This window comes from Lagenorhynchus albirostris, chromosome 15, assembly GCF_949774975.1.
Source record: "Lagenorhynchus albirostris chromosome 15, mLagAlb1.1, whole genome shotgun sequence".
Classification (NCBI taxonomy): domain Eukaryota; kingdom Metazoa; phylum Chordata; class Mammalia; order Artiodactyla; family Delphinidae; genus Lagenorhynchus; species Lagenorhynchus albirostris.
In genome coordinates this window covers 3,597,106-3,620,284 of record NC_083109.1, presented here as the reverse complement: position 1 = coordinate 3,620,284, position 23,179 = coordinate 3,597,106, and the positions used below count along the sequence as shown (strand labels likewise).

Below are 23,179 nucleotides of genomic sequence, written 5' to 3'. Positions count from 1 at the left end.
TTGCCCTCTCGTTAGCCTGAACCCCAGACCCCTGGGGCACAGAGCGCTGAGGCCATCTAGGCTTGGCACTGAGGGGACTCATCAACAGTGTATTCCCAGGCTTTTTAGAATGTTTCAATTTAAAGTATCAGTTTAAATGATAAAAGCAATGGATGCTTGTGGTGTAAACTGTGCAAGCAACTCAAATAATTACAGCAGACAAGCACAAAAAATTAAGTTAGTGATTTCTCACCTTGCCACTTTTTAGTAGAGAGAAGAAAAATGTCAGAGCCCTTTTCATTATTAATTATTATACAATTCAACCTTATTTGAATTGTTTTTAAATAGGTTTTTAGATTATGATGTCAGATGGAAAATCTTATCACTCAATCCGAATGGGCTTTCAATTAAATGTAACAAGCTCTTACTGGGTACATCTCATCACATGGCAGAGAGAGATTGGGCTTTGGCGTGGGTTCGAATGCTAGCTTTGCTACTTACCAGCTGTAGGGCTCTAGGTGAGCTCCTTAAACTTCCCCGAGCTTCATTCATTTCAGCTGAGAAAATGGGGAAATTATCTAGCAGGTACTACAATTTTCAGAATTAAATGAAATCAAATACATACAGCACCTAACATTTTAGGCAAGCAAATAAGAGAGGACACAATAAGTGTTAGTTTCCTTGCCCTGTGTTCAAAGCTTTGCAATTGAGTGAGAGTCACGATCGGGGTGCTGGGGGGGGAAGGCAGATACACACTAGTTATTCCATATACAGGCTTCAGTAAGCACTAAGGAAGTACAGTAACTGTCCCATCCCTTATGTCCCACTAGAGCTTTCTTCTCATGTAATACTGACGTGGCATAAAAGGGTGTATTTCGGTTTCTCAAAGACATACACAACTGTGCTACTGAAGTTGAGGTACCATCATACGATGCATTTATTTACTTATCTAGCCAAGATCCTAACTGTGACAGCCTTTTAGGAAGGATAAGACTTAGGTGTGAAATGGCAATCAGCATGCTTCTAAAGCCTTGTTTCACAGTAATTAGACCACAAGAAAAACACACTTCAGCTAACCACTTGTGCACATATACTTTAATATTTAGGCTTAGGTGAAGACACCTTAAATGGCAGGTATTAAAATATGTTTGGGAAGACAACCCAAGAATTGCACAATCCACAACAAAATTTGAACGTCTAGGCCACATAACTGTGTGTTCAGGCCTGAAAATCTCCTGAAGCTGTTCCAAAGCTGCTTTATTAACTAGACAGGTATATTTAAGCTTTAAAATTTTTTAAACGTTGATCTTTTTTCAAAGGCACATGGAGATTCTCTTAATATTAAAGATATAACATTTACTTCATATTCTGTGACCAGAACCTTTTTGGTAAGTGACCTTCATATGGATTATAAGATTCTCTACATGCCTTTACATAGCAATACATTTGCCAGCTCTAGCTCATACCTGAATGCTGTGGACAACTGCCTTGCACGCTGGGCTGGGACCCAGGCCCTCACAGGCTTGCTGAACTAACTGGACAGTTTGTCAAATAGCAGGAAATGCAACCAGGCTTCTCTCCCTCTTGCGTGTCAATGGCGTACACAGTGCTAACAGCCAACGATTGTTCAATTTAGTCACAATATTTTAAATCAAAGTTCCATATTCTTAGATCAGAAGGTACCAAAGAAAGCCACCCCTATTGATGGAATTTTAAAAACAACACAGTTGCAATTATAAAAAAGAAATTGGTTAAAAGGCAAAATGTGTCCTTTACATACTTATTTGACAAATGGCAACAAACATTCAAAAATTTAGAGTCAGTGCATTGGTGACAGCTATCACAAAATTGATTACACTGGTTTCAGCTGTCTCAGAAACAAGCTTCCTAAGTTGGAGACCGTGTCCATCTTAGCTGGGTTTTCACACTTCAGTGCTAGCACCTGCCGTCAGACCACCACTCAGCAAAAACAATCACCAGCCCCTCACTGAGGTTTTAAGTTCTTGTGGCAGTCTGCAGGGGACAATGGCCTTGACTTTTTGGTTAGAGATTTAAAAAAAACAACAACAGCATTTAACATTTTAAAATTGGGAAACAAGTCCAGATGAGGTTATAAACTTTTCTATCTGAAGGCGCAAAGAACAAAGTTGGCAGGTAGCTGATAAAACCAGGCATATATAAATACAGTTTAAAACACTTAAAAAGTATAAATATTTGTGTATTGTTTTTCCTCCAGTCTGGCTGTTGCTGAAAATACCTGCTAGTTCCACTTGGTAACGTGATTTCTGAAAGATGACTGCTGGAACCTTTGACGCTCAAGAAGACATAGAGTCACCTTAATTCATCAAAAAGGTCATCGCAAAGGGCATCGTTGCCCGAAATTCCATAGAGTTGCCTGAAAACTGAAATAACTTAAGGCAGAATTTTTTAAAATATTTAGGTAGTTCAAATCTAAACAGAATGGCCTGATAAAGTGCAGATACATAATTATCAAACATGTACAAGAATAATACATGACGTGCGAAAGGAGACTGCAGAAAGGGCTGGCTCTTTTGCTAGTTAAAAGTTTTAAGCATTTTCTTCCTTCGCAATTGCTGATGCAGGAGACACACAGCCTAACCGGGCAGCCTGAACTCCCAGGAATGGTTGTAAGATGACCAGATGAGGCATAAATTTCTTGCCTATTAATAGTTTCCCGGCTGTTAGAAGCCTACAGACATTGGCAAGCAAATGTGATCACAGGTTTTTCTTGTCCCAGGGCAGGAATGCCACAAGGGACCACAATGGGGGTCACACTGTACATTGTTTACAATGGGCACAAACACACAAAATGACTTTTTTTCTTTTTTAGCTTATTAAATCCAGAATGTTCCGAAGAAGGCATCCACCAAGGGTAAAAAGTCCCAATGTCACAATGATGACAAGTAACAGCTATATTCACAGAGACCCAATCAGGACACACGCAAAAGCCACAGGCTTTCCCAGCGGGAGGATGCAGGCCTTTCCAAAACCACCTGCCTGGGCCTTCTTCAGAGGGGCCAACGCACCCATGAGTCTACCCACCCAGCACCCTGCCCCAGCATAGGACACAGCTCGGCCTTCTGGCACCTGAGCTTACTTTTTAGACCAAGTGACACAGACGATGCAAGTAGAAGACAGGACGGGCCATGCCAGCACACCTTACAGTAGGAAGTGAGGTCAAACGACCTCGGTTAGGAGATGGGGTGTGAGAAAGGGCCACTGCCCAGATGCGACAGCCCAGCCAGGAAGTGAGCGCGGGTGCGGCCTGCGCGCGGAGTCTCAGATGAAGTGAATCCAGCTCTCCTCGCACTCCCCGCGCGGCATGTGCAGCGCGTGGTTGCGGCACGTGAGGCTGTAGTCGCGGCCGTCGTTGTTGTCCCAGTACTCGGCGCCGGCCACACAGTAGCGCAGCGCGAAGTGCACGCGGGAGCCGAGCTCCAGCAGGAAGGGCGGCACCGGGAAGCCGAAGGTGAAGACGTCCTCGGCGCCCTCAGTGCCCGCCGGCCCGCGCCACCGTGCCACAGCCTCGTGCACGCTGCGCCAGTCGGAGAACGTGTAGCGCACCACCACCTGCTTCTCGAAGGCCAGGTTGCGCACGCGCGCCGTACCGCTGACGCCCAGGTCTGAGCAGGTGACGCGCTCCAGACACACGAGCTGCCGCCCCAGGCGCTCGCCGAAGTCAGGGGTCTCGACGGGCGGCGGGAAGTCAGGCACCAGGCACTGCAGGGTGAACTCCAGGTCCTGGCTGCTGCAGCACAGGTCCGAGTTGATGGCGAGCCGCGACAACACGTGCAGCGGCACGGACGGGTCGTCGCCCGCGTTGAACACCTTGACCTGCGCCAGCTCCAGGCCCAGAGCGTCGGCGAAGCGCACGCGGTGCTGCCGGCTGCAGCCCTGCCGGCACGCAGCGCCCTGCGCGCCTGCGCCCTTACGGCGGCGCTCAGGCAAGCTGGGCAGCGAGCGCGCCCGCCTTAGGATAATGGGCCGCAGGCAGGGGTCGCAGCCGGACGGCGCGGGCGGCGGCGGCGGCGCGCTGCCCGGGCTCCCGGGGGGCCTGCAGGGCCGCGACTCCCGGGCCGCGCCGCCGTCCAGGTCCGAGAGGCAGCTGAGGCTCCGCGGGGCGGGCTTCCGGAAACCGGCGGCGGCGGGGAGTACCGCGGAGCCTGGGTCTCTGAACATGGCCCGGCCGGCCGTCGAGCGATGGGGAGGTGGAACCGAGGGGCGGCCTTCCGACCCCGCGTCCGCTCCCTCGGTGTCCCCGGCCGTGCTCAGCTGCCCCTGGGGAGGGTCCGCCGGAACCTCTGACTGCAGGGGATCCAGTGGGCCGGCTGCGCCCTCCCCTCGACAGCCACTTCGCCCCTCGAGTCCTCGCCCGGGTTTTTCGCTTTGGGCAGCAAAAAAAAAAAAAAAAAAAAAAAAAGCTGATTTCAATCGATGAGTGCTTGCTCTCGTGGAAGCTTTTCGGGGCCACCGCGGAGCGCGGGGTGGCGCCGGCCTTCTGCTTCCTCCCGGGTGCCTGGGGGAAGGCGGTGTCCGCCCAGCGGCCGCTCCCACCCCCGGGGCCCTGGCGTTACTTACACGGCTGCAACTTGTCGGTGCAACTTCCCGGCGAGCCTCCGCCCCGCCCCTCGTGACGCGGCCGCGCGCTGACTCCCGCAGCCCGAGCGCCGCCGCCGCGCTTCCAGCAGCGCGCCGCAGTCCGGCCTCCCGCCCGGGCCCGGGAAAGAAGGCCGGCGGCCGCGTCAAGTGTCCTCGGCGATCGCGAAACAGGTCTGATCAATCTCTGTCCGCGTCTGCCTGGCCCGCCCGCCGATCGATCATAGTTCCGCGTCTGCACAAACGGAGGACCAGGAACGTGCATGCTGCTGGTCCTCGGATTTCTGGGTTAATGGGGGCGGGGGAGGCGTGCAAAGCCCGGCCTTTCCAGGAGCTCGTCCCCAGGCTGATTTTAAGCCTCGAGGCTAGCCAGCTCTTTGGACGTTTGCACTGCAGCATGTACCCTAGGCCAGACCGAGGGAGCCTCGCTGCGTAGAGAAGCGTCCTGTCCCCACGGCACCCACAATGCTTTGCCGCCCGGGACCGTCCCCGGGGGTGGGGAGCAGGCGGCGTGGCTGCGGCTGCGGCTGTCTCGTGGCGCCGCGCCGGAGAGGAAGATGTGGGAGTAACAGTTCATACCCCGGGTGACATATGCGGTTGCCTTTAAGCAAGCAGCCTCTGGCGCTTGGGACGCGTTTCTGGAGCCAGAATCTCAGACTTTCAGCTTTGTTCCGATGGGAGCCGGAACCGTCAGGGAAACCGGAGCTTGTTTTCTGCGTCCTTAGGGACCCTGCAGGCTGTCATCTGTCTCTAATTTGGTGCAGAAAACGGCACAGCCTAGGGTGTAAAGCTTGCCAGGTGAAGGCGAGAAGATGGGCGTGCACCAGGCTAATTGGAGGAGGGTTGGTAAAGAACGTTTTCTACGCCCAAAACGAATCAAGCCGTTGATGATGGTATAATTCATTCATTGTGAGGGCCCGCATGTGTTTTTTATTCCCATCGTATGTACACTGACCAAAATGGCACACGTGCTTCTTTTGAAAAATAACACAGCAAAGTTTTAGGAAGGAAATAAAAATCTTCTATAATCCCACCTCTTCCATTTTTCAGAGGCAAGGGATATTATGGAAGAAAGAAATACGTATTCACGTTCAAATGGGGCACTTTTAGTAGCCCACTCAAAATAAGAGGCGAAAAGCAACCTTGGGTGGTACAAATCAACAGAATGTCACAAAGAGATAACATCGTGTGATGTGTATGAAGATACTGATATGACTTTTTCGTGGATTGATGTGATAGTGAAGGCAGGAGACTTGAAAGAGAGCCTCCACAGCAGAGTTTAAGCTCCACAAGAGCAGGGCATGTGTGTAATCCTGCCGTTTTCTAGGCACTCCTGTAAGTGTTTGTTGAAAGAACGAACGAATGAATGAATGAATGGACATGGGAACTTCGGAGCAACACCCGACCTTAATTAGCCCCACAGATTTCCACAGCATGTTATTTCCAAGGGGATTTTGTGTGTGGGTATGTGTGGGTATGGGGAGAGAGAGAGAGGGAATCCATTTGTAGTAGTGTGATCTTGTATCTAATATCCACTGTGAAAAACAAACAAGATTAAACCGTAAATAGAAGGCAATATCCTTCCACCAGTTTTTCTATACAATTTGAATATTTAAGAACAAACAAGTGAAAACCAACAATACTGGTGATAGGACCGTTTGCAGTCAGTACTTACCGACACTTCTGTTGCTTCTAGTTCCGGTGGTAAGGAGTCCTTTCCAAATATAAGAGGAATAAAGAAGTTACTTCCCCTGCTGCCATCATCTCCCAACAGACTGAGCAAGAATATTTCGAGCGCTACAGCAAAGGTGATGTAAACTTTGAAGTAAAATCTTATTTAGATTTGTTGGGTTTCTTTTCCTGTTTGTTTCTTGTGTGTGTGTGTGTGTGTGTGTGTGTGTGTGTGTGTGTGTGTGTGTGTGTGTTCAGGGTATTTATTAACTACGTGTCTGTTTTTTAGACAGTCCATCAAACCCTAGATGATGATCAGCCATGTGACTTTTTCAAGAAAGGGAATAGGGTGAATAAATCTTATCAGAAAAGCAGGTAAATCGTTTTTCATGTAATTGCTTTATCTTGCAAAAGGCACGTTATCTCAGTTCTCCAGATTGATATGTGTGGTTGGGAAAAAATATGTCTATTGATAGGAAATATATATTTCTTGTCTGGCAGAAATGATTTTAAACATTACTAGTTGGTAAAAATTCCAGAGGTCATAATTCTTGCACCGTTAGCAGAATCCACAATTTTGGGTAAATCCCTTAATCATCTGTCTATGTTAGTTTCCTTTTATATAAAAAGGATACTGTTAACGTTTATGGATGCACACAGACAGCTAGAGGTAAATGAAAGTTTTAACAATATTGGCTATGAGTTCTAAATAATGGCAATTCCTTTATCCATTTCGTCAACATTTATTGAGCACGTGTTATGCTACTGGCAATGATTTAACCTCCAACGTGTTTATTTGTTAAGAAGTGACACATTTTCAAGTAATTGCTTAGTGTGGTGGAAACACAGACGAATGTAAACCAGACAGATGAACCTCTGAGGTTTCCACAAAGCATGTTTACCACCCAATTCTTTTTTTTTTTTTTTTTTTTTTTTGCGGTACGCGGGCCTCTCACTGCTGTGGCACAGGCTCCGGACGCACAGGCTCAGCGGCCATGGCTCACGGGCCCAGCCGCTCCGCGGCATGTGGGATCTTCCCGGGCCGGGGCACGAACCCGCGTCCCCTGCATCGGCAGGCGGACTCTCAACCACTGCGCCACCAGGAAAGCCCTACCACCCAATTCTTTTAAGCCCACCAGACTGATATTGCTGAGAAGTATTATTCATCTTGGCAAAATGCTACGTTCTTGGTAAATAAGTCAAAAAGAAAATAGTTTCAACTCTGATATGAGACCCTGTCTCAGAATAAATTAGAGGCAGGATCAGTTGCCATGCTGGTAATGCACACGGTATTCACAACGTCTACTTCCCCGCCATTTGAAGGATTGCATTAAGCCTATTTTTTAAATTCATATTGTGTTAAAAGGTATGATTTTATTCCTATTCCTCTAACCAGTTTTTCTGAGTGTGTTTTCTATTTGAAAACACTTCGATAAGCTTTTGGTTTAAGGTGTAGGTTGTACATGCTACACTTTTCCTTAAGATTTTTGTCAGCTCAGAATTACCACCAATCAGTGATTAAGTTCTGTAAAACTTGCATTTTACATCCTGTTTACATTTAGTTGAAAATAGGTATATGAAAGGAAGCTGTGGATTTTACTTGTTCGTGTTATTAAACACTGCTCATCATTAACAGGACAGAGTCCTATGAGAGATGTTACTAATGTCTAAAATGATAATATAAGCACTTTATGAAATGTTAGTGTTCTTCGTAAAAGCTAATGTTTGATGCAAAGCAGAGTCCACGCGTGTATTCTGGCACCTGCTCCGTGATGTTTCCTAAGTAGAGTGTGAAGTGGAAAATCGTCCTGTAACTTCTTCTGTGAGTTTAAAGGCCTCACATTTTCTAATGCCTCGCGATAGCTGAAATCTACCACCAGGGGGTTCTTTTGGTTCCGTTGTTCAATCATCGGCTGGCCAGTTTTTGTCAGATGGACTAAGAATTGCAGGTTTATTTCTCGCAGCAATATGAATGCGGGCCCCTCTTGGAATAAAGTACAGCGTCCAAAGAATTCAAGAAAAAGGCAGAGTAAATCCCAAGTCCCCCATCTCTCGTCCCAGCCGAAAAGCAGTCTCGGAGGATGTGTCCCCCAATCAACTGAGGATAAACTGAAGGAAAGCATTTCCCCGGAAGGAAACCCCAAAAGGAGTCCCCTTGGCTACAGGTGTCGGGGGTCCTCAGGGAACAAGTTGTTTCTGGACTTTCAGACGATGAAAATTATCAAAGAAGATGCTGAGGAGGACAGTGCCAGTGACCTCTCTGATTCAGAAAGAATCCCCGTCCCCCCTTCTCCCCTCACGCCTCCAGATCTTCATCTTCGGGCCGAAGAGATCGATGCGGCTCACTTCGATCTGCACCCAGGGCAGGGTCCCACCCAACAGCCCGAATACTCCTACCCTGACTTCCTCCCGGCCCCGTGTAACTCCTGGGACCTGCGGGACATGGCTGTGCTCTTGCACTCTGAGCGCAGGACAGAGGCCGTGCCCAGAACCGGGGGGCTGCTGGGGAGGTACATCGACAGGCTTGTCCAGCTCGAGTGGCTGCAGATCCAGACTGTCCAGTGCGAGAAAGGAAAGGGGGCCAAGGCGAGGCCTCCCACTGCCCCTGGGACCTCGGGGGCTCTGAAAAGCCCTGGGAGGAGCAAGCTGATTGCCAACGCTCTGTCCAGGCCTCAGCAGGAAGGGCCTCCGAAGTCAGGCCCTTCACGAAAGAAAGACGTGCACCGCGAAGAAGTCCATCCATCCTATTACACATGTGAGGCTTCCACCAAACCCCTCGATGTGCTGAATAGCAGCAGACTGTGTTCTCAGAAGCAAACCCTCGACGTGCAGACAGAGGAGAAGAAAAAGAAATCCAACAAGAGCTCCAAGCTGCAGCACTGGGATCTGTCCTGTGGGGACAGCGGCGACCCTAAGATCAAGAGTAGCGTGAACCTTCGCCTTCCCAGGCAGCCAGCGGTGATCGGGGACTCCACGGACACCTACAAGGCCTCCAGAGCGCCAGCACATGCAAGTCTTAAGCAAAAGGGAAATGCAAATAATTGTGCTCGAGCCACTGTATCCAGCGAGAAAAAGCTCAAAACAAATGAAGTAAAACAAAACACACACAAATTCAAATCATAACTGAGACGATGAATTGCAAGGACCTGCAGGTGCCTCAATATTAGAGCTCTCCCAAAAGTTACAATACTGTGAATTTTAAGAGATTTGGGGATTACTGACACTGGAGAGGTTGACCAGTTCTTTAGTCCACGCCACGCCCACCCAAGCCACAACAGGGTGGTTTCCAAAGAAGGGTGTCTTTCAGTAACCATATTTTGCGTTGACAGTCTTAGGCAAATGAGAGCCCTTCAGATAAAAATTAACCAAGGTCTGTGCCATATAAAGAAATAAAACGACAGCTCTCCAAGGGAAGAGTGGACTAAACTTCTGAAACCTCAGCCAGGCCACGTACAGTGCAGGTAAACTAGTGCGTCCTGCTTCAAACGGTGTAGAATCCTGAAGGTCTGAAATAGGGCTCTCTGCATCCTCATCCTAAACTATTCAAGCATAAGGTCCGGGCATCTCACTCCTGGGGAAGCTTCGGCTCTTCCTCGAGTTACGGAGCAGCTATTATGAGCAAAGTCATTTATCACTAAGCTGCCTGCTCCTTCCAGACAGTGGAATCTAGTGCTTTCAAACACTTTCCCTGATATGGGTTTAAAAAAAACAAGGCCGGGCTTCCCTGGTGGCGCAGTGGTTGAGAGTCCGCCTGCCGATGCAGGGGACACGGGTTCGTGCCCCGGTCCGGGAAGATCCCACATGCCGCGGAGCGGCTGGGCCCGTGAGCCATGGCCGCTGAGCCTGCGCGTCCGGAGCCTGTGCTCCGCAACGGGAGAGGCCACAACAGTGAGAGGCCCGCGTACCGCAAAAAAAAAAAAAAAAGGCCTTTTCAATTTAGAGGTGGTGGCGAAGTCCATTTCTGTATTCTCTAAGCTGAACTTAAAATAGCGTGCAGGCTTCGTCCCAGTGGATGTCGGCGGGTCTAAGCACAGTTGTTAGCACGTGATGGGAGGAAGAATGAAACAGTTGGCACCAGAATCCCCGGCGTGTGTGGCTTCTCTGAAGAGGTGCCGTGGGAAAAATCATGAGAATGATGATCTGTCTTCATTTGCAAGAGCAGGACTTTATAATCTTGCTGGGAGCAGGGAGTGGGAGGGCGGACCATGGATAAAGTTACTGAATGTCTTAAACCTCCTCACCTGGCCCTGCGGCTTCCTGACTCCCCTAAATGCTTCTTATTTAACTGCTGTTAAGTCACATCTACTTGTCCCTATGGTTGTGCTGAGAGAGTTCTCGATATTATGGTGAATATCCGTAGAACCTTTGCTTGACTACTTCTTGATGTACAGTATGTTTTAATGACTGTAGCTGATTTTATCCCTTCAAACGATTATTCTATTTGTTTTTTTACATATATACTTGTTTCTGTTTTCTCACCTTTGGGACAAATGAAAAACTCGGCACTTTTCATCTGAAAATATTTACTAATTCGCAGACTTTTCACCCAGTAACTCAGTGTCATCCAAGGCACTGTTTAAGTTAACATAAAGACAAGATGCATTTATAAATAATTAAAATAATAGGCCGAAGTTGAATATTAAGATGCCCTTTTAAAATCTGATTTTAATTGTATTAAACAACAAAAATTTTGACGGCAATTTTTTTTCTTCTAAGACTTTTTTTACAGAGTCCCTCTTATATTCTCTCTCACACCACCCTACTGGAGAAAGCACTGCTTACAATAAAATCTTATGCATTTTTATAAATGAACAAACAATGTACATCTGGCAGGCATTACTTCCATGGTTCGCAATTATACTATAACTTTTGTACTCAGTATAAGTATAGTGTTTTGAAAACAGTGCTAGTCTTACTTTTCCTTTCTGTGGTTCCTGAGTGGCACCCCACATGTCCCTCGACGGCCCTGCTCCAGTGAGTACAGATGGGTTAGTCCTATATATACTGCCGGCATGTATATAGGACCCAATTCATGAGTCGTTCTCTGCTAGATTTTTTTTTTTTTTTTTTTGCGGTACGCGGGCCTCTCACTGTTGTGGCCTCTCTCGTTGCGGAGCACAGGCTCCGGATGCGCAGGCTCAGCGGCCATGGCTCGTGGGCCCAGCCGCTCCGTGGCATGTGGGATCCTCCCCGACCGGGGCATGAACCCGTGTCCCCTGCATTGGCAGGCGGACTCTCAACCACTGCGCCACCAGGGAAGCCCTCTCTGCTAGATTTTTATGCAGCTCTTTATGAAGTATTCCGGGTCGATAAATCTCTGTAAGCACATTACATATATTTACACACATCTATATACACGTATATACGCCTGACATTAATCCCACAGGGTTTATGCTGAGCTGCCGCCTCTACCAGTAATGCACCTGTGCAGGTACCCTCAGAGACCTTTCCCGGCCTCGCGTATGTCTGAGCTGATTGAGAAATGCTGAGGTAACGCCTCGAATGTTCCATTTGTTCCTAGCTCTTTGACTTGAAGTTGGTTGCTTAATTTGGGGGATAGCTATAATGTCACATGTTAAGACAGTTTTAAAAGCCTGAAAAAGTGGCTTGTTTACTTTTTTGCCTCGGGTTCGTAGTTTATTTTAACCAACATTATTGTGATTGGATCAGAGCTCCTAATGAATACCGGTTCATTATGGAAGATAAGCACAATTTTATGATTTCTGATGCACACATCTTAATGCACTAAACGCGGCAGATAAAGATCTTGCCATTCAAGCAGACAACACTGGAGAGCTGAGTCAGGAGCTCATTCAGTTCATCAAATCGAAGCCATTGAATCTTGTGACATGAGTCATTGTATTTCTAAGAAGTGCCTCTCATTTCTGTGGAGTTGTTTACATACATGTTGCATTTAAACCAATTAAAATGATCCAATAAAATAAAATAAATGGTAGCAAAAAAAAAAAAACCCCAACGTTTAGAGAATGTAAAAAGAACTGCTTCAAGCTTAGGATTGGGGAAAAAGTTGTAAAAACAGTACAAAAATGAATTACAAATATATATCAGTATTAGCTACAATTGTTTAGGTTGAGACTACTTCTCAAATCTTTAATGACTAAACTGGCTGCAGGTTTGTAACTTAACTGGAATAGGGTGGGATTGGTGGCTATGACAGAAAAGATGGGGGAGAGGATATCATTGATTAGTAGTGGTTCTTAGGCCTATTTGGTTAGTTTCCAGAAGGAAGAATTTCTACCTTCCATGTTTAAATATTATCTATTTCCTCTTTCCTTTGTGCTCATTTACGTGAGTAGTAAAATAAAAATATAAAACTCTTGGTGGTACCGTATTTCAAGGTAATAGAGAAGCAGCACTTATTACTTATTCATGTACATGTACAGAGCACCATTCAAAATGGCCTGAAAATATTCAGCATGTTATTTGCTGTGTAATTATTTGTATGCTTGGTTTTGTATATAATAAAACAATACACGTAGGTTTTTGTGAATCTGGACTTTTTCCTTCCTTGAGATCAATTAAACACTAGAAAAATATTGCCTGGATTTTTCTGGTATGGTTTTCATTTGCCTTTTATGCAGTTTTATTTCAGAGTTTGTCTTATTTCTCTCCCTGATTAGTTCAAAAAACTACTTGAGGGGGAAATTCTGTTCCAATTCCTTTCTTAATACTGAGCAGCGTGCATGGCAGCAGTACTAGAGGCATCTGAGGAGCACCCCTGGCTGTACCTTTCTTGGGTCCCTCTTCCTTTTATGACCCCCAAAGGTGGTTAGGGAAGCAGATGAAAATTCAATAAAATTGACATAACGCGGTAGAAATCTATTGCACGTGAACTTACACATCCAGAAATGAGCCCCGTGTCTTTTCGAGGAAGCCCCCCGGCTGGGAGATGGCAGTTGTGGGCAGCTACTGGCGTAAGCATTCTGAAAGGTTTCCTGCCCCTCTTTCTAAACTCACTCTGACAATGAGGCGCCCTCTTTTGAGTCTACCAAATAGTGGCAGTTTAAAAAAATAATTTTGGGGTGTAAAAAAGCAAGTTCACTGAGTAAATTTCAATCTTACTGACTTTATTCTGTGATTCACGAATCAGCAGCATGGAGTCCAGCAGCTAGAAAGGAGCTCTGCGGGGCTGTATAAAATGGAACTACAGGCAGAAGGGAGCCGGACGAGAAAGTTATACCAGCAAAAAGCAGATTGGTGGTGTCAAGGTCGCCTTCCTTTAGGGGCCAGGATGGCAGGGGGCGGACCAGGCAGGCGACTGAACGAGTCCCGACTGGGCTGTTCCGACAGACTGGCTGAAGATTCCGTCTGGGGAGAGCTGAAACTAAGTCTCGGTTTGGTGAAGTGGGGCTTAGCATAAGCGACTCATTTGGGGCCTGCTGTCTTGTTTTTAACGGGGTTTACAAATAATTTTTTGATAACTTGAAAGTTAACCATGCTGGAGGTTTTAAATCATTTGTTTGTACAGAAAATGGTAGATTATCTTTGGATGCGGCTCTTTTCTTATCCACGAGGTGGCATGTAAACCTTTTCGGGAAGCACTGAATCGGTTCTATGAATGCCTTCTGCCCAAATGGAGACATTTTTCTTGTAATCAAAAAGACATGGGGAGTGGGGAGGACTGTTTTGATTTCAGACACAAGAAGATTAAGACTTTTCTCTTTGAAAGATTTAAGGATTGATTTGAGCAAAAATCAATTCAAATTGAGCAGCAGCAAAGCCTTAGAGGTTCGGAGCACTACTTACTTCCCAGACAGGAGCTGAGGGCGGAAAATTTTATAGAGAGGATGCAGAAGCAAGGAAATCATTTGATTGGCTGTGGCTTAGGTGGTCCTGCCATTTGGGAAAGCCTGATTGGCTGCTGGTGACTGGGTTGTTTTTCCTGCTCTTGAGGCATTTGCAGGAAATACTCCGCTTAGGGTTTGGTCTGCTTAGGTAGGCGGAGAAGGGGTTAAAACCACCTCAGTCCAAAAGCCTCCCTGCATCGACTTTGATATCATAAAACACTATTTATAGCATAGAAACAATGCTCCATGAAGGAACATAAATCATTCGTTTATAAAAATCTTCAGAGAGACCCTGTTTCAAAAAATACCAATCGTATATCTGTCCTCAGCAATTTGGTATTTAAGGAATTAACTGTGATAACACTGGAAAATATATATATGGAACTTTAAAAATGGGAGAGTCGTACATAGAACTGTCCCAGCTTGCATGATATTTTAGAGAAAACTAATGATGCATATTTAACTTTCGATCCCGTTCAGCTAGCACAATTTTAGGCCTTACTCCTCGTATTGTGAGCCCCACTTCAGACCCACTAATGGTGAAGGAGTTCAGAACACACCACCCCGAAACACGGCGCTCTGGCGTTTGGATGATTTTGAGTTAGAGGCACTCGAAAAACAGCAGGTACAAGACCAAACACTCCTACCTTTCTGCATTCTCCTAAAAGCAGGAAATTAAATTCCTCTATGAAAGCTGTGTTCCTTATACCAGGAGGAAAGTAACGTTTTTCATCGTCAGGGATGAGAAGTTGAGACCGAGAGAACTCTACACAAACTTGAATTGTTCAATGATTCTTAACTTCCTCTAGCCGTCCACATCGTGGACGACAATTGCCCACTTTGTTCAACCTAATATAAAAGCAAGTTAGTGTCACCATTTCTCTGGGTCTCCATTCTTTATGAAGGCTTCTGGGTCCTGGAAGACTCGTGTTGCATAAATTGGCGTGCTTTTCTCCTGTTGATCTGTCTCATGTCAATGTAGCTGTCAGGCCCAGCCAAAAATACCCTAAGAGGGTGGAGGGGGGCAGAACTTGCTGCCACAAAATATGCCTCTTTGGCATGAGGATTTTTTTAGGCTGATCATTTTTGAGAAACAGCAGACACTGGAGAGGCTTCGAAAACTGAGACGTTACCCTTTTGTAAAAAGACATTTACATTAAGGGAAATCTCCATCTGTAAGGGTGTCTTCCTCTCTGTGCCTGGAAGAGGAGGATGAACTAAATCTAGAAATTCTTATCAGTCTTATCAACTCTTATATTAAGGCAGGAGTTAAACCTGCATAACAACTATACTCCCGTTTCCTGTGCTTTTCCTGACAACTTCCTTTTTCACTCGCTCTCCCAAATCCAACATCTTTTGTCTTTAGCTGGAGATGGTATTTATGGCGGCTGGGCCGTGTCTGGGAGTTCCTCACTTTTCCTGGGTGTCTCCCATGTATGCAGGGAGCATACAGGTTATTCAACTTCTGTTGGTTTTCCTTGTGTTAATCTGTCTCTTATTACAGGGGATGTCAGCCAAGAGGCTAGAGGGTAGGGGAAACATTATTTTTCCTTCCCCATGTCAACTACAAATTGGCCCTTGCCATCCACCTCTACAAGGGTTAAATCACATGTTGCTGCAGCTGCTGACCTTCGACACCCCCTGAAAGGAGCTCAGGGTGGAGAGCAGAGATGAGGCACTCTGTGCTCTGAAAAAAACTAGCACAACAGGTCTTCAGATAGTTAGATATTTCCATGAGTCATTTTTAAGAGCCCACTTCTTGTATCTCCTCGTATCTAGAAAAGCACTAAAATCCTTCATGGTGACGTCTGCTCCTCGTGACTAGCAGAAACCTTCTGCCAAAAGATACGTGTTTGACTGCATGTACTCCCCCTTCACCAAAATCACATCTATACTGACCTTCCCCCCAACCTCTTTGGAGCGATTTCTCAGAGCTCTCTGAGATGCTGTCTCCCAGGCTATAGTCCTCATTTTGCCCCCAGTACAACTTAACTCACGACTCTCACATTGTGCTTTTTTTTTTTTTTTTAAGTTGGCACTCACAAGGGTAAAGGTAAACGCTGGCTTCCAGAATCAGAGTCCATGTTTTAACAACATCTTTGCAGGTTAAAGTTTGAGAAAACTGCCTTTATGGCACTTAAAGACTGCAAGGTTGAAGTGGCTGCTTTGACAGCATCTCACCCGCTGGACCAGTCCCCTCTCATGCTTTGGCCACTAACAAAGCCTTTTGCTTACCCCCGTCTACTTTCTCCAGGGCTTAAAGGCACTTAGCTGGCTCTTCACCTCAAGAATAGGTCACTACTCAGCCATCAAAAAGAAGGAAATTTTGCCCTTTGCAACAACATGGATAGACCTGAAGGGCATTATGCTAAGTGAAATAAGTCAGACAGAGAAAGACAAATACTGAATGATATCACTTACATGTGGAATCTAAGAAATATAACAAACTAGTGACTATAACAAAAAGGAAGCCGACTCACAGATATAGAGAACAATCAAGTGGTTAGCAGTGGGGAGAGGGGTAATATAGGGTAGGGGATTCAGAGGTACAAGCTGTTATGTATAAAATAAGCTAAAAGGATATATGTAGGGAATATAGCCAATATTTTATAATAACTATAAATGGAATATAATCTTTAAAAATTGTGAATCACCCGTAACTTATTAATATTGTACATCAACTATACTTCAATAAAAAAGAAAATAGGACACTAACCTGCATGCTTCATGGCTCTGATGACCTGTGCCACAGGTGGGTATGAAGGAGTAGAGGTTTCTCAGAACACATCCACCTTCAGTATGTTTTTCTTACATCCACACTCTTCTATTTTTAAACTCCAGGTGTAGAGAACTCACCCTCCCTTCAGCTGACTTTTTCACATTCTTCATTCAACATTTTGGCCAGGTTTGGTAAGGTCACCACTTCCTGTCACCAAGGTTTTCCTCTGAACTCATCTCTCTGGAGATGTCCACCTTAATAAAGGAAACAGAAAGAAAAGGAAGGCTTGGCCCTTTTCCTATGTTGTTCAATTTTCTAAATACTGAAATGAAATGCTCTTTGCTAACAGGTCTTCTGCAATAATGAATGATCTACCAAGTTTAACTGAAAATATTCTAATTTTAAAAAGAAGCATATATTTTTACCTCAACAGGGTAGCTTATGTGGGGAGACAAAGTAAATAGCCTCAAATCTTTACCTCCCTTCTTCTTCCCTAAAAAAGCATAAAAACATTTACATACATAAACAACTGAAGAAAGAGCTTGGTGATGCTACTATCAGAATACTTGCACAAAGCGAAAAACGCTCCAATCTGTTGTGTTTGGCAGCATCCCCCCCCCAATTGTTCATCTACAATGATTAGTTGAACAAATAGGGGCAAGAGATTAAAATCTCTCAAAGGCAATTTTCTGGCCAGCTCTTGGTGGCGGACTCAAAATACTGAAACATAAGGGACCACTTCTGATCAACCTATGTGACTACAAAGCACCCATATAGGAGACAAACATTTGTGAGTCACTGAAAATAAGACAGGAAATACAAGTGATGAATTATTTTATTCTCTCATGAAATCTAACACATTAGATGTGTTCCCCTGTATGTGTGTTAGATATTGGGCTACAACTGGATACGTGATATTAACATTGGAGTAAAACTACACTTAATAATAACTTGGATTTTTTTATTTTATTTTATTTTTTACTGCTGGAGTCAAATTCACTCCAGTGACTTTTTTCACCAATATTGTATTGTAAAACATTGTGAACATACAGAAAATTTGAAAGAACTGTGCAGGGAACACCCACACGCTCAGTACCCAGATCCTGCATGAACACCTGGCTCTCGGCCCGTCTGTCCATCCTCCGTCTGTCCATCCTTTTCCGGGCACCTGGTTCCCTTTAGTTTCTGCGCCTTTGTTCTCTCTCCAGAGGCTCCAGGCAGTTGTTGTTTTATGTTTTGTTGAAAGGTGATCATTCTATAAGGCAGGGCTGGGCTTGTGGGAACCACTTCCCCATTTCTGGAAGCACAGCCCTTCCTTGGGTTGTCTTCTGTTTTGTCTCTTGGAGACTGTTCTCAGAAGTTAAGCTTTTCCCATGACTCTGAAGAAACAGAGTCTCCCCTCTTCTCTCTAGCTCCCACCGGCACAGTAGGGCATGGCTGTGGGTCCCACTGGGACACCTTCCTTCCCTCCTTCTTCTGTTTCCAGGTGGTCGCTTAGGTTGTCTCACCTCCGTGGAGAAGGCGTCCAAATGTCCGACTCTGGACTCCTCTATGCATATGAGGTATCCCCCCCTCCCAACCAGCAGCATCCCACTGCGGGGGCAGGAAGAAGGCTCATACCCGACCATTTCCTTTCTTTGATGTTGACTTGACCAACGGGAGAAATTCGGTTTCCTCGCCACACTCAACGGAGGAAGTGATGGGCACTTTTCCGTTATCCTTCTCTGAGTCCTGCTGGCCACCACAAGGCCCTTCAACTCAGCTGGGCACAGGGCTCGGCCAGCCAGCCACTGTCCGAGCAGAAGTCTAAGCCAGGCTGGGACGCCAGGGCCTCGGCTTGCAGCGACCCTCGTGCTTGACCAGTGATCCGCAGGAAGCTCCCGTCCCATTCACAGGAAAAATCCAACTCACCGATTTCCTGAAGTGGAAAGAAAGCATCCCATCCATCTGCAGCAGGGAAGGTGGGATCAGCTCTCACTGCAAATGAGGCCCAAGGAAGCCAGCTGACACCCGCCCCCCTGGACTCCTCACCAGTGGGTGGGCTGGGACCAGGAGACTGGGCTGTGGTGCAGGTTGTGGGCCACAGGGTCAGTCCTGCCATTTGGGGGAACGCTGAGGTGTCTGGTCCTAACTGTTGGTGTCTCTTTTTAGAACGTTGTGAACTACTGCTTCTTTATTCTCAGTTAATGACTCTACTCACCACTTCCTGGGCCAGTAGAAACCTCCCATGAAACATGCTTTTCCCTGAAAAGATGGAAGATGAACATGTTTCAGTCGTCTTGACTAACAACCCTGAAAATGAAACTCAGTGAGTGCCTGGCAATTGTAGGAACCCTGATTGACAGGGATAATTCAAGACAAAATCCTTGCTTAGATGCACTCACGATGCGTTTATCATTATAAAAAACACTGAGAAGACTCTTGGAGGGCTCACGCCAAGGAGTACTTCCCAGAACTTCTGCTGCCAGTGTCCTTGTCCCCACAGTGAAACAGAGCCACCCCCTACCTCTGTAGGAGACCCTCTAACACTAGCAGATACACCAGAAATACATCTACACATGGAACAACTCCTACAGAACACCTACTGAACGCTGGCAGAACACCTCAGACCTCCCAAAAGGCAAAAAAGTCCCCACGTACCTGGGTAGAGCAAAAGAAAAAAAAATAAACAGAGACAAAAAGATAGGGATGGGACTTGCACCAGTGGGAGGGAGCTGTGAAGGAGGAAAGGTTTCCACACACTAGAAAGTCCCTTCGCGGGTGGAGACTGTGGGTGGCGGAGGGGGGAAGCTTCAGGGCCGCGGAGGAGAGCGCAGCCACAGGGGTGCGGAGGGAAAAGCGGAGAGATTCCCGCACAGAGGATCGGGGCCGACCGGCACTCACCAGGCCGAGAGGCTTGTCTGCTCCCCCGCCGGAGCGGGCGGGGCGGGGAGCTGAGGCTCGGGCTTCGGTAGAATCGCAGGGAGAGGACTGGGGTTGGCGGCGTGAACACAGCCTGCAGGGGGTTAGTGCACCACGGCTGGCCGGGAGGGAGTCCGGGGAAAAGTCTGGACCTGCCGAAGAGGCAAGAGACTTTTTCTTCCCTCTTTGTTTCCTGGTGCGCGAGGAGAGGGGATTAAGAGCGCCGCTTAAAGGAGCTCCAGAGACGGGCGCGAGCCGCGGCTAAAAGCGCGGACCCCAGAGACGGGCGGGAGACGCTAAGGCTGCTGCTGCCGCCACCAAGAAGCCTCTGTGCGAGCACAGGTCACTCTCCACACCCCCCCTTCCAGGGAGCCTGTGCAGCCCGCCACCGCCAGGGTCCCGGGATCCAGGGACAACTCCCCCGGGAGAACGCACGGCACGCCTCAGGCTGGTGCAACGTCATGCTGGCCTCTGCCGCCGCAGGCTCGCCCCGCACTCCGTGCCCCTCCTTCCCCCCCGGCCTGAGTGAGCCAGAGTCCCCGAATCAGCGGCTCCTTTAACCCTTTCCCATCTGAGTGAAGAACAGACGCCCTTCGGCGACCTACATGCAAAGGCGGGGCCAAATCCAAAGCTGAGCCCCTGGGAGCTGTGAGAACAAAGAAGAGAAAGGGAAATCTCTCGCAGCAGCCTCAGAAGCAGCGGATTAAAGCTCCACAATCAACTTGATGTACCTGCAGCTGTGGAACACCTGAATAGACAACGGATCATCCCAAATTGAGGAGGTGGACTTTCGGGACAAGGTTTACGATTTTTTCCCCTTTTTCTCTTTTTGTGAGTGTGTATGTGTATGCTTCTGTGTGAGATTTTGTCTGTATAGCTTTGCTTCCACCATTTTTTCTAGGGTTCTATCCGTCTGTTTTTTGTTTGTTTATTTTGTTTTTTGTTTTTGTTTTTTCTTTTAAAAAAATGTTTCTTCCTAATAATTATTTTTTATTTTAATAACTGTATTTTATTTTATCTTCTTTCTTTCCTTCCTGCCTTCCTCCCTCCCTCCCTTCTTTCTTCCTTCCTTTTCTTCCCTCTTTCTGTCTTCCTTCCTTCCTTCCTTTCTCTCTCTCTCTCTCTCTCTTTCTTTCTTTCTACTTTTTCTCCCTTTTATTCTGAGCCGTGTGGATGAAAGGCTCTTGGTGCTGCAGCCAGGAGTCAGTGCTGTGCCTCTGAGGTGGGACAGCCAACTTCAGGACACTGGTCCACAAGAGACCTCCCAGCTCCACATAATATCAAATGGCAAAAATCTCTCAGAGATCTCCATCTCAACACCAGCACCCAGCTTCACTCAACGACCAGCAAGTTACAGTGCTGGACACCCTATGCCGAACAACTAGCAAGACAGGAACACAACCCCACCCATTAGCAGAGAGGCTGCCTAAAATCATAGTAAGTCCACAGACACCCCAAAACACGCCACCAGACGTGGACCTGCCCACCAGAGAGACAAGATCCAGCCTCATCCACCAGAACACAGGCACTAGTCCCCTCCACCAGGAAGCCTACACAACCCACTGAACCAACATTAGCCACTGGGGACAGACACCAAAAACAATGGGAAGTACGAACCTGCAGCCTGCAAAAAGGAGACCCCAAACACAGTAAGTTAAGCAAAATGAGAAGACAGAAAAACACACAGCAGAAGAAGGAGCAAGATAAAAACCCACCAGACCTAACAAATGAAGAGGAAATAGGCAGTCTACCTGAAAAAGAATTCAGAATAATGATAGTAAAGATGATCCAAAATCTGGGAAATAGAATAGACAAAATGCAAGAAACATTTAACAAGGACCTACAAGAACTAAAGATGAAACAAGCAATGATGCACAACACAATAAATGAAATGAAAAATACTCTAGATGGGATCAATAGCAGAATAACTGAGGCAGAAGAACGGATAAGTGACCTGGAAGATAAAATAGTGGAAATAACTACTGCAGAGCAGAATAAAGAAAAAAGAAGGAAAAGAACTGAGGACAGTCTCAGAGACCTCTGGGACAACATTAAATGCACCAACATTCGAATTATAGGGGTTCCAGAAGAAGAAGAGAAAAAGAAAGGGACGGAGAAAATATTTGAAGAGATGATAGTTGAAAACTTCCCTAATATGGGAAAGGAAATAGTTAATCAAGTCCAGGAAGCACAGAGAGTCCCGTACAGGATAAATCCAAGGAGAAATACGCCAAGACACATACTAATCAAACTGTCAAAAATTAAATACAAAGAAAACATATTGAAAGCAGCAAGGGAAAAACAACAAATAACACACAAGGGAATCCCCAAAGGTTAACAGCTGATCTTTCAGCAGAAACTCTGCAAGCCAGAAGGGAGTGGCAGGACATACTGAAAGTGATGAAGGAGAAAAACCTGCAACCAAGATTACTGTACCCAGCAAGGATCTCATTCAGATTTGATGGAGAAATTAAAACCTTTACAGACAAGCAAAAGCTGAGAGAGTTCACCACCACCAAACAAGCTCTACAACAACTGCTAAAGGAACTTCTCTAGGCAAGAAACACAAGAGAAGGAAAAGACCTACAATAACGAACCCAAAACAATTAAGAAAATGGGAATAGGAACATACACATCGATAATTACCTTAAATGTATATGGACTAAATGGTCCCACCAAAAGACACAGATTGGCTGAATGGATACAAAAACAAGACCCATATATATGCTGTCTACAGGAGACCCACTTCAGACCTAGAGACACATACAGACTGAAAGTGAGGGGATGGAAAAAGATATTCCACGCAAATGGAAAGCAAAAGAAAGCTGGAGTAGCAATTCTCATATCAGACAAAATAGACTTTAAAATAAAGACTATTACAAGAGACAAAGAAGGACACTACATAATGATCAAGGGATCAATCCAAGAAGAAGATATAACAATTGTAAATATTTATGCACCCAACATAGGAGCACCTCAATACATAAGGCAAATACTAACAGCCATAAAAGGGGAAATCGACAGTAACACATTCATAGTAGGGGACTTTAACACTCCACTTTCTCTAATGGACAGATCATCCAAAATGAAAATAAATAAGGAAACACAAGCTTTAAATGATACATTAAACAAGATGGACTTAATTGATATTTACAGGACATTCCATCCCAAAACAACAGAATACACATTTTTCTCAAGTGCTCATGGAACATTCTCCAGGATAGATCATATCTTGGGTCACAAATCAAGCCTTGGTAAATTTAAGAAAATGGAAATTGTATCAAGTATCTTTTCCGACCACAACGCTATGAGACTAGATATCAATTACAGGAAAAGATCTATAAAAAATACAAACACATGGAGGCTAAACAATACACTACTTAATAATGAAGTGATCACTGAAGAAATCAAAGAGGAAATAAAAAAATACCTAGAAACAAATGACAATGAAAGCACGACGACCCAAAACCTATGGGATGCAGCA

At 46.0% G+C, this 23,179-nt stretch overlaps 2 protein-coding genes across 3 annotated transcripts; one reads left to right on the top strand and one right to left on the bottom strand.

Moving 5' to 3' along the window:
* Positions 1 to 1,052: 1,052 nt before the first annotated feature.
* On the bottom strand, positions 1,053 to 4,540 carry PPP1R3D (protein phosphatase 1 regulatory subunit 3D). The gene has a single exon (XM_060122948.1). It carries the CDS (start codon positions 4,177 to 4,179, stop codon positions 3,280 to 3,282), a length of 900 nt encoding a protein of 299 aa, XP_059978931.1. The 5' UTR covers positions 4,180 to 4,540; the 3' UTR covers positions 1,053 to 3,279.
* Positions 4,541 to 4,673: 133 nt separating this feature from the next.
* FAM217B (family with sequence similarity 217 member B) lies at positions 4,674 to 9,421 on the top strand. 2 transcript variants are annotated; one of them, XM_060122624.1, is made up of 4 exons: positions 4,674 to 4,770; positions 6,293 to 6,404; positions 6,557 to 6,642; positions 8,232 to 9,421. In XM_060122624.1, exon 4 carries the CDS (start codon positions 8,236 to 8,238, stop codon positions 9,388 to 9,390), a length of 1,155 nt encoding a protein of 384 aa, XP_059978607.1. In that variant the 5' UTR covers positions 4,674 to 4,770; positions 6,293 to 6,404; positions 6,557 to 6,642; positions 8,232 to 8,235; the 3' UTR covers positions 9,391 to 9,421. The 2 variants fall into 2 exon arrangements, with proteins under 2 accessions (XP_059978607.1, XP_059978606.1); XM_060122623.1 differs by having other exon boundaries at positions 8,217 to 9,421.
* Positions 9,422 to 23,179: the final 13,758 nt, after the last annotated feature.

Bases quoted from the DNA above. Each gene is read 5' to 3' on its own strand.
- PPP1R3D (XM_060122948.1), bottom strand. From the start codon at position 4,179: ATGTTCAGAGACCCAGGCTCCGCGGTACTCCCCGCCGCCGCCGGTTTC.
- FAM217B (XM_060122624.1), top strand. From the start codon at position 8,236: ATGAATGCGGGCCCCTCTTGGAATAAAGTACAGCGTCCAAAGAATTCA.